The sequence below is a fragment of the Colossoma macropomum genome, unplaced genomic scaffold, assembly GCF_904425465.1.
Source record: "Colossoma macropomum unplaced genomic scaffold, Colossoma_macropomum, whole genome shotgun sequence".
NCBI classification, from domain to species: domain Eukaryota; kingdom Metazoa; phylum Chordata; class Actinopteri; order Characiformes; family Serrasalmidae; genus Colossoma; species Colossoma macropomum.
This window is the reverse complement of record NW_023494795.1, coordinates 33,928,473-33,941,845: the sequence shown is the minus strand read 5'-3', so window position 1 is coordinate 33,941,845 and position 13,373 is coordinate 33,928,473. Positions and strand designations below refer to the sequence as shown.

At 39.9% G+C, this 13,373-nt stretch overlaps 2 protein-coding genes across 3 annotated transcripts; both read right to left on the bottom strand.

The window, feature by feature from the left end:
* Positions 1–3,650: 3,650 nt before the first annotated feature.
* LOC118815866 (elongation factor 1-delta-like) lies at positions 3,651–12,890 on the bottom strand. 2 transcript variants are annotated; one of them, XM_036582267.1, is made up of 9 exons: positions 12,758–12,890; positions 8,863–8,977; positions 7,802–7,873; positions 7,514–7,582; positions 7,044–7,128; positions 4,746–4,852; positions 4,449–4,658; positions 3,871–4,065; positions 3,651–3,757 (listed from the first exon to the last, which is right to left on the bottom strand). In XM_036582267.1, exons 2-9 carry the CDS (start codon positions 8,974–8,976, stop codon positions 3,719–3,721), a joined length of 891 nt encoding a protein of 296 aa, XP_036438160.1. In that variant the 5' UTR covers position 8,977; positions 12,758–12,890; the 3' UTR covers positions 3,651–3,718. The 2 variants fall into 2 exon arrangements, with proteins under 2 accessions (XP_036438160.1, XP_036438161.1); XM_036582268.1 differs by lacking the exon at positions 7,514–7,582.
* On the bottom strand, positions 9,016–12,751 carry eef1db (eukaryotic translation elongation factor 1 delta b (guanine nucleotide exchange protein)). Its single transcript, XM_036582266.1, has 2 exons — positions 11,659–12,751; positions 9,016–10,332 (listed from the first exon to the last, which is right to left on the bottom strand). The coding sequence occupies exon 2, from the start codon at positions 10,327–10,329 to the stop codon at positions 9,409–9,411; it is 921 nt and encodes a 306-aa protein (XP_036438159.1). The 5' UTR covers positions 10,330–10,332; positions 11,659–12,751; the 3' UTR covers positions 9,016–9,408.
* Positions 12,891–13,373: the final 483 nt, after the last annotated feature.

Here is a 13,373-nt window from a genome sequence, read left to right as displayed (position 1 = left end):
AGGCAGAACGATAGAGCATCAGTCCCCTGCTGCTGGGGTACACTACATATTAGAGCCGAGAGCGAGAGAAATAAATGAATGTATGTATGTATGTGTAGCGCCCTCCCTAAATATTGGCAGCCCTGGTAAACAAGAGCAAAACAGGCTGTAAAAAGCATTGTTTATTGCCTCCTTTTGATCTTTCATTCAAAATATTAACAAAAGTCTAACCCTTATATGAAGTACAATGAATGATAAAAAAAAAAATCTAAATCTTATCAGGAAATAAATATATTTCTCAAATCTGTGAGTGCCACAATTGTTGGCACCCCTTCATTTAATACTTTGTGCAGCCTCCCTTGCAAAGACACAACACAGCTCTGGGTCTTCACCTATAATGCTTAATGGGACTGGAGACCAGATTAGATTAGATTCAACTTTCTTGACAGTACATGCAGAGTACAGTTACAGAGCCAATGAAATGCAGTTAACCAAGAAAACCAAAAGAACACATGGTAAAGGGTCTGAGACTATTCCTCTATACAGACTCTTCGCAAGTCCTTCAGATTCTGAGGTCCACACTGTGGACTCTCTTCTTCAGCTCCCCCCACAGATTTTCTGGGGGTTTAGTTCAGGGGACTGGGATGGCCATGGCCAAACCTTAATTTTGTGTTCAGTGTACCATTTTTCTGTTGATTTGTGAGGAATGCCTTGGATCACTGCCTTGCTGGAGGATTCAAACTATGGCCCAGTTTAAGCTTCCTGGTTGAGGCAGTAAGGTTTAGATTTTATTTCTGCTGGTACTTGATGGAGTCTGTGATACGATGTATTAAATTAAAAACAGCCCATCACCACAGATCCTCCACCATACTCCACAGCAGAGGTGAAGTACTTTTCTGCATGGCTATCTTTGTGTCCACTCCAAACTCGCCTCTGGTGTTTGTTGTCAAAAACTGACCATAGAACATAGTCCCACTGAAAGTTCCAGTAACGTCTGGCAAACTGTAGAAGCCTGAGTTTGTTGGTCCTTAACAACAGAGGCTTTTGTCCGTCCACTCAAACCATCCTCCTCACTGTGTGTGGGGTCAGTATAGACATACGTCCTCTTCCTAGCAGATTTTAAACATCTCCAGTTGTTTTAAACTTCTTAACTATTGCCCTGATAGTGGAAATGGGCATTTAAAACTGTATAGCTTTTTTCTTGTAGCCATTTCCTGCCGATCAACAACCTTCTGACATACATCATTACTGTATTCTCTGGTCTTTCTCATAATGATGGATGACTGAGGGAATTTGGCCTGTTGCATCTCATATATACATTCTCCAGTGAAACAGGAAGTCATAGCTGACCATTTACACCGATCAGTCATAACATTACGACCACCTCGTTTCTACGCTCATTGTCCATTTTATCAGCTCCATTTACTATATAGGTGCACTTTGTTGTTCTACAATTAGACTCTAGTCCATCTGTTTCTCTGCATGCTTTGTTAGCCCCCTTTTACCCTGTTCTTCAGTGGTCAGGATCCCCATGGACCCTCACAGAGCAGGTACTATTTGGGTGGTGGATCATTCTCAGCACTGCAGTAACACTGACTTAGTGTGTGTTGTGCCGGTACGAGTGGATCAGACACAGCAGTTATGCCTGATCAGTGTAGATGTCCCTAATTGCTCAGGTGAACTTAAAAACACGAATTATGAAAAAGACACCACAGAAGAAGCCAAAAAAAGAAAAAGTTGAAGTCTGCCAAAGAGCACCTTAACTTAAATGATGACAATGTTTTGTGAGCTGATGAAAGGTTGAACACAAAGCACTACTGATGGAATGAAAAGGACATTGCATACCAATATGAAAACATCATTTCAACAGTGAAGTATGGTGGAGGGAGTGTTACGATTTGGGGAAATGGCTGCCTCTGGGCCTGGACTGTTTGTCACCATTGAGGGAAAAATAAATTCCCAAGATTACCAGGTATCCTTCAGGATATGTCAGGTGACATCACTCAGCTTGGCTGAAGCTCAGTAAAGCTGAGTGATGCAGCAGGACAAAGACCAAAATACACTACAGAATGGTTTCCAAAAAATAAAATGTGCCTTTTGGGGTGGCCCAGACATTAACACTGTGGAATGACCTTGAGGCCCGTTTACAACAGACATGTAAAGAGTATTGCTGAGCTGAAAGCGCTATAACAAAGAATGGTTCAAAATTTCATTTGAACGCCGTGCAGCTCTGATCCACAGCTACCGGAAGCGCATGCCTGAAGTTATTGCTGAAGTTTGACAAGTTATTTAATCTATGAGTTCACTTTTTCCAAAGGCACTGTGAACCTGTAATTGGTGTTAACAATAAAGAATGAAAGAATATTTATTTGTGTTATTAGCTTTAGCAAATTCTGTTTGTACTTGTAACTTAGTTGAAAAGCAGATCACATCTTCATAACCAACTGCAGAAAAATCCAGCTCCTGATCCAACTTACTTTAGATGTGATTGTAGATTATATTTGGGCTAGTTTAATAGGATAAGCATTGCCATTAAATAATGCATAATGTTTTAACATGCAATGAACAAGACATACAGAACAGAGTGCATTGTCTTAGATTGTAATGAAAAGTAATTAATTAAACTTCAGCTCAGTATTATGGCAAAAGAAATTAAATGTTTAAATAAATCACTGAAAATTAAAGCTATAAAAAGCCCCTGGGAACCTCACAGCAATCTAGTGAGATTACTGAAGTGGAAATGATAAATTCCTAGATGGGAGCTTGGCAATATATCACAAAACAAATATTAATTACCAAATATGAATTCATATAGTTGGACATGCACATTATTGAACACCATTATTATTGATAAACTACATGGAGTAATAAACACAACTATTTGTTCAAACATCTTGCTCAACACCCAAACAGGGTAAATGGAAAATGAACAAAACTGTGCTAGAAAGATCTGCCATTTTAGACAGGGTTGTGGGAAAGGTAGACCTGATGAAAGGTAGACCTACGGAGGAAAACAGGCCATGTTTGTTCATTCAGAATATCACTATTGTTTCAATTAGTTAATGAAATATAGATTGTGCAGATTATGTTTGTATGCAGAACTGAACCATACATACATACATACATACATACATACATCCATCCATCCATCATCTAAACCTTATCCTTCTGGGTTGCGGTGGGGTGCTGGAGCCTATCCCAGCTGTCATTGGGCGGAAGGCAGGATACACCCTGGACAGGTCGCCAGTCCATCGCAGAGCAGACAGACAGACCTACAGACATACACACGCATTCACACCTAGGGGCAATTCAGCTTAACTGCATGTTTTTGGACTGTGGGAGGAAACCGGAGTACCCGGAGGAAACCCACGCAGACACGGGGAGAACATGCAAACTCCACACAGAAACGACCCTGGTCACCCAGCCGGGAATCGAACCCAGGCCATTCTCGCTGCGAGGCAACAGTGCTACCCATTGCATCACCGTGCTGCCCAGAACTGAACCCCCCCAAAAAAACAAAAAATACAACACCTTGTCCAGCACTTCAAAGACTAAAATACAACAGATGGTCCATGGCTGCCTTCCCTTTTGTATGTTACCATGTGTGATCCCTTGTGTGTAGGAGTATGTTTCGATTTAACAGTTGAGAAGGAATAAAAGGCAGAAAAAAATGCAGTCAGAGCTCTTTATTATCAACTGTCATTTTATCAGTATCAGTAGTGCATATGTGAATGAGTACTTAAATCTTATTGAAAGCTGCTACGTCCACACTCTGGACCTGCAAAACAACACAAATACATCAGCAAGGTCACACTCACTGATAGGGTGGTAACATAAAAATATTCAAAATTGATGTGCACCCTCATGAACCCATCCTTATTCTTTACTTACATAGTCTTCAAACTTAGTGATTTCTTCTTCCAGCAGATCTGTTCCCACCTTGTCATCCTCAACCACACAATTGATCTGCAACTTCTTAATACCATAACCAACAGGTACCAGCTTGGAGGCTCCCCACAGCAATCCGTCAACCTGTACTGACCTTACACACTCCTCTAGTTTTGCCATGTCCGTCTCGTCATCCCACTGCACAACACCAGACACAAAGAAACAGTGAGAGAAGTAATGAGCAAGCAGAAGACAAATCATATTCCATGTGCTAAAACCAGATGTCCTAGAGCAGGATGGGCAGCATTTGGAAAGTTATAGTAATGGTCAATGTTTCCTGTGCTCTAACACATGATTAAACAATTATCACATGTTAAACAAGGAGTGTCAGTGCTGAGGAAATGTTAAAATAATGTTAAAATGTGCTATGGGCCTCCATCCCTTGGCCACAATGTAAAGCAATGCTTTATCACTTAAAATGATTATGACATAAAAAGATATAGAATATCTTTAACTTATGTAGAATAGAATAAAAGAAGTTATAAAGCAAATTGGTAAAAGCACTAATTAACAGGACATACAGGCTTGACATCCAACAAAATAGAAGATTTGGCGATAAGGGCAGGCTTTTTGGCCTTTTTGGCAGCGTATTCCTGCAACCGCTGCTCTTTGAGCCGCTCAGCCTCCTCATCCACCTCTTCATCACTGCCAAACAGATCAATATCATCATCATCTTCTTCGTCATTTTTTGCTGGTGCAGGTGGTGTTTTCTGGGGAAGTGGAGCGGCTTTCTGTGAAAACAGCAGAGTTGTATGATCAAACAATGAAAAACATGTGGGGTACAGTATTTGTATTAGTGGTTGTTTCTTTTAATTCACATTAGGAGCTGTTCCATTGACCACCGGTGCTGGGGCTGCAGGCCTTTTTTCCAGGACAGAGACTCGACTCTCCAGTTTAGAGAGAGCGGCACGCAAGTCCTCCACCACTGAAATAAAGAGCCAGGAGAGAAAAGATTAGCAAGGGAGACTGACATTAAAGCAGCTGGGGACCGCTAACAAACATCTCAAGCTTCTCTGAATTGTTACAATAGCGTTTTAAGCTCATGAAGAGCTTGTTAATGAGCTGACAAGTTCAGCCAGGTGTTTTGGGATCTTGTTTCCTTGCACAGTATTTTATTTTTTTTTTAAATCAGGCTGGTGTGATGGCAGAATAAAGTGGCCAGAGACTATACAGGCTATGGTGTGTTTAATGTTCTATTAAACATTTTGCAATCACTGTGAGAGCACTCCAGGCACTTTAGGCTACAGAGACAGGACAAAATGAGTTATGTTCATTTTACTTAGAACCCACAATTGAAACACAGTTGAAAAAACAGTGGATTAAAATTACAGCCAGAAGTGGAGAGAGAACTGTGTACAGTCCTACTCAGGTGACAAACTGCTTTTTAAATTTTCTTGTTCTTAAGCCTACATTTGAAAACACATGTAAACGCCTAAAATAACTTGTTTAAAAAGAGAAGTGCACTGATATCAAACATATTGGTGGTATAGTTGGTGGAGTGCATGACAGATCATGAATGTATTCAAGCTGGCCACTCTGCACACAGTGTGTGTTCAAATACCTCAGTATCAGGACATCTAGATCCAAACACATTCCAATTACAAATGCTGTTACATTTGTCTTTTTAAATGCATATATAGACCACATCCAGATTTGGGATACATTTAAGAGTAGACAAGAGTAAAGTCAGACTAATATAGGAATTTTAAGACCAATACAGATTTCGATATTTGAAGAATTTAAAGAATTTAATGAATAACTAGATTACTTGCAGGAGCATCTAAACATAGGATGTTACTCATAACTATACCGGAATTCCTTTTTGAGTTTCAACACACACACACACACACACACACACACACACACACACACACACACACACACACTCTACACGTTTGAAAGAGAAGTTAGAAAATGCTGCACCATTTAAGGTGGAATGGGGAAATTCAAACAAGATACTGGCGAATAAGAAGCTGACTTCATCTGCATCATTTAAGCAGAATAAGTGAAACACGAGTTAACCGTTTATTAACATTAACTGTTTTATTAACGTTAACTGTCAGCTTTGTGGGTAACACAATGAACAGAGTTATAGGTTGCTGTATGCGATGTTGCTGTAAGTCAGGCACGTCAAACTGAAGACCTTCTGGGCCAAAATGCTGTGGAAATTAGCATTTACCCTTATCAAACGCATTGAATTCAGTTGATGAAGGTCTTGCTAATAAGTTGATGAGCGGAATCAGGTGTGTTTAACGTTGCACCGTGCTGAAGAATGCAGTGTTTTGGCCCGCAAGGACTGGAGTTTGACACATGCGCAGTACGTGATGAGCTAGGGAGAAAAGATGGGACCGGTGTTGGGTTACATGCTAGAACTGTCACACTTTTTCATAAATAAATCTACAATCAAGTTTGTTAACAGCTTAGCCTACACTGCTCATCTACCATAACATCAAACGTAGGCTAATTTTGATGTCTGCCTGACAGTACTGGCTTTTACATTACTGCAGCAGGCATGGCTGACATGTTGCCAGACTTATTTAGGCCAAGAGGAGAAGTGAAGGGGATATTTTATTATTATTTAAGTAAATTATTTCATGACAATTATCAGCTTACCATTAATGCTAATAATCTCTATCATAGGGTAACGTTACTTTGCTTGACTCAGCTGATTGTTGTGATAAACAGCCTTCCAAACATGTGTTTTTGCCAACAGCAAAGTTGCAGAGTGCCCTCTGACGGATAAACTATGCAACAACAATACTTATAACATGATTGAAGGATCTGTCTTTCGCCTCTCCGTTTTCTTCATTTATCTGCCATAATAATTGCTCTATAAAAGAGTAAACAGGGCCAAAGACTATCTACAATACCTCTGAACTTCAGTGGGCACTGCAGGAAGTGATTCTATCGTGTGGCCAAAATATAAGATGCAAGTAGATGATAAAAAAAGCCTGTCTTTGCTTAATAGGAACACAATTATCTACACAACACTCATCAGGGATTTAAAAAATGAAAATACCCCACCCCTCAGTGAACAGTGAAAACACTAATGTGTAGTGCAGGGACAAACAGGAATGAGTTTTAAGAACTCTTTTTTACTGAAATCTTTGCTACACCTTTGCACAGACTCTTGTTTTCCAGTTCCAGGTTCTTCATGCGTGTGAGCAGTTCTGCCTGATCAGCACTGCTGCCTCCCGAAGTCTGAAGAACACACATACACGGATCAGAGAGTGTCAGCGAAGGACCAATTTACACAGGCTATACCTAGCAACTAGCTGTTTCCACTCAAGCAATATCACAGCCACTATGAATGACATCTACACACACATACTAGAAATAAGATCAACCACACTCAACACAATATTCCGATTTTATGATTTGTGCAATTACAGGCTTTCTTAAACATTTTGTCTTATGTGAAGCAGCTACTTGAAGCAAAACTCACAACATGGAACACACATTAACAGAAAAACAACGCATGCAAGGGAGTGGGATGAAATTTCCAGAACACAAAGCTAATTCAGCTTCACCAGAGTGTGTTCGAACAGGCAACAGGGGAGTCTGTCACGTGGTCTCACACACTTACAATGGAGATGTGGGAGGGGCTTTGAGATTTTTGAGCAGAGCCTCTAGTTGGATGCAAGGTCGTCTTCAACTAAAGGAGAGAATATGGGTGAGGATAGGGTAGAAGAATTTGGGTGACAGAGAGAGAAGCCTAAAAATGTACATCTGACTGGAGACAAAAAAAAGCACGTTACGTGGACTCTCTTTAAAGCTTTTTCGTCCCTCTCTCACAAGGGAAAAGAAGTATAAATGAAGAGAAGAAAAGTGGTCATGTGGACAACTCTGCAGTGGTAGGTTGTTAACAACATACCCCAGCAAGAGACTTCTGGATGTTCTCTCGTGCTCTGGCAATATCCTGTAGAATACTGTTAGCTCCTGAGTCCTACATTTTCAAAAAGAGAGGATATTACAGAGAGTTATTCACTGCATCTAAGCATGCTTACAGAATAATTTCACAAAAAATTATTTCACACAGTATGCCACTTAACCTTAATGTAACTGAGCAGCCAATACATGTTTGGAGTCCAAATTCTGCTTCTTTAATTCAGAACTGAAGCTGTGAGACTAATGTTGCTAACAAACACTAGAACACTAGTCACCAATCATACCCTTCTTCGTCATTCGGTGACCTAAAACTTACTGACAAGTCTGTGTAATCTTCATCAAGATCTGAATGCTGTTTAAGTGGGTTGAGAGACTTTTTGATTCAGTGACTTGTTAGTCGTAGTGTTTGTTAGCAAGGCTGGACTTGCAGCTCCAATTCTGAACTAAAGAAGAAAAACATGGACTCCAAACTCCATATAAGGGAAGCGGAAAGCTGTGCAAATTAAAATTTTCAGCAAACTTCTCCTTTAAAGGTGCACTTTATCATTCTTTAACCTAATCTCTGTATGTCATGATAGTTATTGCTAAAACATTATGTCAATTACCATGAACAATAATTTTGACATTTCTGAGTTCTTAAAGAACAGAAAACCCGTTAAAACAAAGCACATTTGGTTTTTTCCAAAGATCCAGATCTAGTTTTCCAGAGAGAAGAATTTGTTAATTCATTTGGTTGTTCATTACCACTGGTCTGGGTGGAGGTTCCACAGGCTCCTGACTGATGCTTATGGATACGGCTTTTCATGAGGATAGATTTTTCTAAGACATTCTCTCCTATCTGTCTCATCGTAAGATCTGCACTGGTAGACTGTAACCACTTTATTTCAAATGTTTACTCACAGAATTCTACAATTGCCCATAGGCTTCTATTATATGTGAGTTTAGAGTAAGCAAGTTTCCTGTTCTTTTACTCAACACAGGGAAACACTTCAAAATTACTGTCTTTGGTAACTGACCATATGCCATAGATGCAGCAGATGAGCATACCTGTGTAGGTAGTGTAGGGCCATTCATCCTTTCATAAAACCTTCGCTCAGCCTCATCATAGCGTGGCTTGTCAAACCATATCCTCTCCTGTGCTAAGTAGTCCACTCCAGTCATTCTACCCAGACATAAAGGAAGAGCACTGTATCAATTAGTACTACAAGCAATAAATCAGCACACTTATAATGGTAATACCCTTGTGTCTTTTGAGTAGCACCTTTACATCTCCAAATCACATAATGCCAGCAAAACCAAACATCACACAAAATACAAACACAAAAAATTGGTGAAAACAAGAGTGCTGTAAACATAAAGAACAAAAAAGGAGGAGGCCAAAAAGGAAGTCAAAAAATAAGAACAAAGAATTGCACTACAAGAACAGAACAAAGAAACGATATAAAAACAGAAAATTAATAGAATATAAGGCTGCAGCAAAGAAGAATATGGATCAGATTATTGCATCCATATTTACCCAGACTATCTTACTGACAAGAATGTCACTGCCCAATTTAAAAAGAGCTACATGTGTGTGATCAAAGTGCGTGCAATTTACAGGTGTACATTTGGGTACAAAAGTGCAAGTGTATACTTGAGTACTAAGTCATACTTCAGTGATGCGCTAGAGTGGACTATGGCAGATTGGTTGGTTTTGGCAGCAATAGTTTCGTAGAAACGAGTCTCCGCTTCCACATAGCGACTGCAGTCGAGCCACACCCTCTCACTGTCCGCATGCAGAAAGTGACACCAGGCTCTGTCTTCTTTTTTCTTGATGCCATTGTTGTGATGTTTCTGCTGCTCTGTGCTGTCAAGTTTGGTTTCCTTGACGATGGTGCCACGTACTTGGTCTTCGTCATTTGCAATGGGCTTGTAATGGGGCTCAGTTTTACGGTACAGGTTCTGATAGAAAGCTGCTTCTGCCCTGTCATACAGAGGTTTCTGAAGCCACACCCCATGGAGTGGTGCAGGCAGAAAGGGGAGGCCGTTGATTGCTCTTGAAGCAGGAGTGGCAGGAGTTGGGGTTTGAGAAAGGTAGCCTTCATCACATAATGTACTGGAGGAGGGGCTAGCAGGTGACACCTGGAGAGAACTGGGTGTGGTCACTGAATTTGTCTTTTTGGGATACTGGGCTACAAAATGGCTTTCAGCTTGGTCAAAGATGGGCTTATTCACCCAGACAGTCTGAACCACGTGGTGACAGGCCTCCTGGTCACCATGGTGACAGGTTTCTTGCTTGTTCCTGGTGACTGCAGGAGCAGTGGTCCCATTCTGATGCTCTTGCAGCTTGACATAGTAGTGGCTCTCCGCTCTCTCGTACATGCCACAGTCGAACCACAGCGCAGCACATTCTGAACGCAGGCCTTGTATGACCTCACTGGACAAACAGCCCCTAAGGCCCTCCGTAGTCACACAGTCTGAAAGGCCAGCAGCAATCTGGTCCACACCAGCATTTACTGGACTTCTCCGAGGCATTACCTTGCATCCAGGACAGATGGAAAAAGGAGAGGGCCACGGGCAACAAAAAGAGAAAGAGAGGAGAAAAGCAGAGTGACAGGGACTAGAGTATTAGTAACACTGACAATTAGAGAGCAAAAGGCACGCATGCAGAGGCAAGCAAAGAGAATGCATGCAAAGGGGCATTCAGGTGTGAACAATAATTCATGTGTGTAAATACCATGTTCACAATGACAGGAAGTGAAGAGGAAAAATGAAATGCAATTCAAAGTGCAGATGAAAGGGCAGATCATGTTCTGAAACACATCAGCACCTCCCAATAAACCCGCTTTTAAAGGCACAAAAGGCAGTTTGCCAGGCTACATTTTACCTAAGTCTGGACTTAAAAGAATTTCCAATGGTGATTCACCATTGCTGTTGGGGTTTAGTCCAAGACTAGGCTTAATCCATGTCTGGGAAACTGACCCATATTGTTTTCCAGCTCTAACACAATGCAGGTCTCTATGGACTGCGTTTATATGCACACTGATGCTCCTGACACAATTTATACTCTTGGGGTTAAGAATTTATGTTAAAAGTCATGTGAACACATCTATCTGATTTCTTTAATTAGGATAAGATCTTAACTGAACTAAGTAAACTTCAATCTCAACAAATACAAATCTGCCAAACATTTTTCTGAGCAGGGAATCAAAATTATGGGTTATGTGATTTCTTAAATGTGAGCATATTAAGTATTCACCAATATGGAAATTCTGTGCTGAAGCTAACATTTTTGTGTACTTATCTGCCAATGCTGATACATACATATTTATAAAATGTAGAAATTGTGACTGGTTTCACTTGAATTAACATTACAGAGAAATATAACATTTCTATAGACGTTGCACTAAAATGCTTCATCAAACATCATTCTGAAATATCGGTCAAATCTCAACTTTTGTCTGATGCAGGTACAGGTTTTCTTTAAGCAAATTAACTGCTGATACCATTATGACGTCCACATCATCGTGAATCACTGGTGCATGTCTAGGTCTTTTATGGAGAAGATATCAATTATTTCACCAATCCTATGTGTAAAGGCACTTTTGCATATTGCTGTTCATGCAAACACTTCAGTCGAATAATTGCCATAACCTGATTTCTGCCAGTGATTGTGGTTTTGTTGTGCATTTAAATGTTCTTAGGTTTCTTTAAAATGATGATGCTAATGCATAGAAGGCAGGAGTACCACTGCATTGGGATTGGTAAATGGTGGAATAAATGGACAAGAACATAAGTGGCAACACTTTCACTTTTCATGCATTCAAAATTTTTAGAAAGATACAAGATCTGATCCTAACTCACCTTTTTGTAATGAGTGAGCAACACAGCAGCCAAACTAACTGGTGCTAATTTAAGTTCAGTTTGCTCTTTTCACCAAGTCAGCGGGAGGAGAAAACAAAGAGCATATCAGCTAGATTTAAGCTTGATCATTCTTTTACAGTACTTTTGTTTAACAGGACATTTTACCCTATATGTAGATACCTTAAAATTAAAGTGACTAAACTATTTCATTATAGCTTACTACGGTATGTACTATAGTGGCTATATACTACTACAAGCAGTATTTATACTATATACTTCATTATCCCCACTCACAAAATTAGGTGCTGACTTAGGTTTCGGAATCAAATCTCAGGACATTAATCAATACGATGCCAGAAAACCAGAAGTTCTCTGTCTCTCTAACCGACGTGTGCCAAATCCAACGTGGGAACCACGTAAACCACACGTGTTTCTTGACGCTGTACTCAGATCTTCCCAGTTATGCGTTTAATACTGATTCGACTTAACATTTCAAAAACACATTTTCATATTATTCAGATACAATCAGTCTTAAATCAGCTAACAAATCAAACCACGTAAATAAGTCGTCAATAGCAAGTGTAAAACGGAAAAATCCAAAGCATAATCTTCTGAACAATAGGTCATATGTATGTCTATATATTAATTTAAATAACATCTGTCGGTCGGACAGAACAATATAGCCGATAAACATAAGCCATTTTCGTAAAAACATTAATGATAACTAGCTAATACTTTGACAAAAAACAGAACAATACTAGCGGGCTCGAAAAGTGCGCACATCCTTTTTCTGCCTCCATGCTTGACTGGGTTAGGGTTAGCTAGCCACGCTACATTTCATGCAACAGGGAAATAACACTGATTAGCTTTTCCTTGAGGATCACCATACGCTTTTCAGCTGTTGAATAAGAAATCCTGTTATTTTGTTTTCTTTATTTCATTGTAGAAGCTTTCCGGCAACACAACGGAGCATTTTTTGGGACGGTAAACCGCCTCTCCTTCGTAAGACACTGGATAAACATAAACATGAAGACTGATAATATAGCCACAAGTTGTTGGAAACGGTCAACTTCCATTTATCTTAATGACAGATACTCACTTTTCGGCAATTCTGTAGTGATTTTATTAGAGCCTTAAGCGCACCTCGCCAAGACACCTCCGAGAAGAGAGGTTAGACGTTCCGACGTGACCATTCATTTGAGCGTGCGGGGTGTGTTGGAGTGTTACAGCTCTAAAATGTATAATAAATAAAATAAATATAAACTAAACACATTAGTGTTCAGCGAAAACCATCCTAGTATTAATATAGATACACATATATAACGTATATGACAAAATAATATATATTGTTTGCACCACAAATTGCTTTATAGGTGGTATAGCCCTCTTTAGGATCCCACTGCGACTGCGCGGTGGTGACGCAATTCTCTGACGGAAAATGCCCTCACAGGCCTTTTCTGGGTTGTGGATTAATGTAAAAAAATATGGAGTAATGGTGGAGACAAACCCGTTTCTCTTTTACTGGTAAGATTTGACTAAGAAGTAGGCATGAAAGACAATGTCAACGGAAACTATGTTTATTCTGTAGTTTCTTCACTTTTGTACAGCTTTAATGAATTGGTGAAGGACAAACTCTACTTTGACTTCTGTGCGTAGCTTTTGTCCTCGAAACCGTAGGCCAATGCTGCTTTGAAAAACGTTCTTAGACATTATTT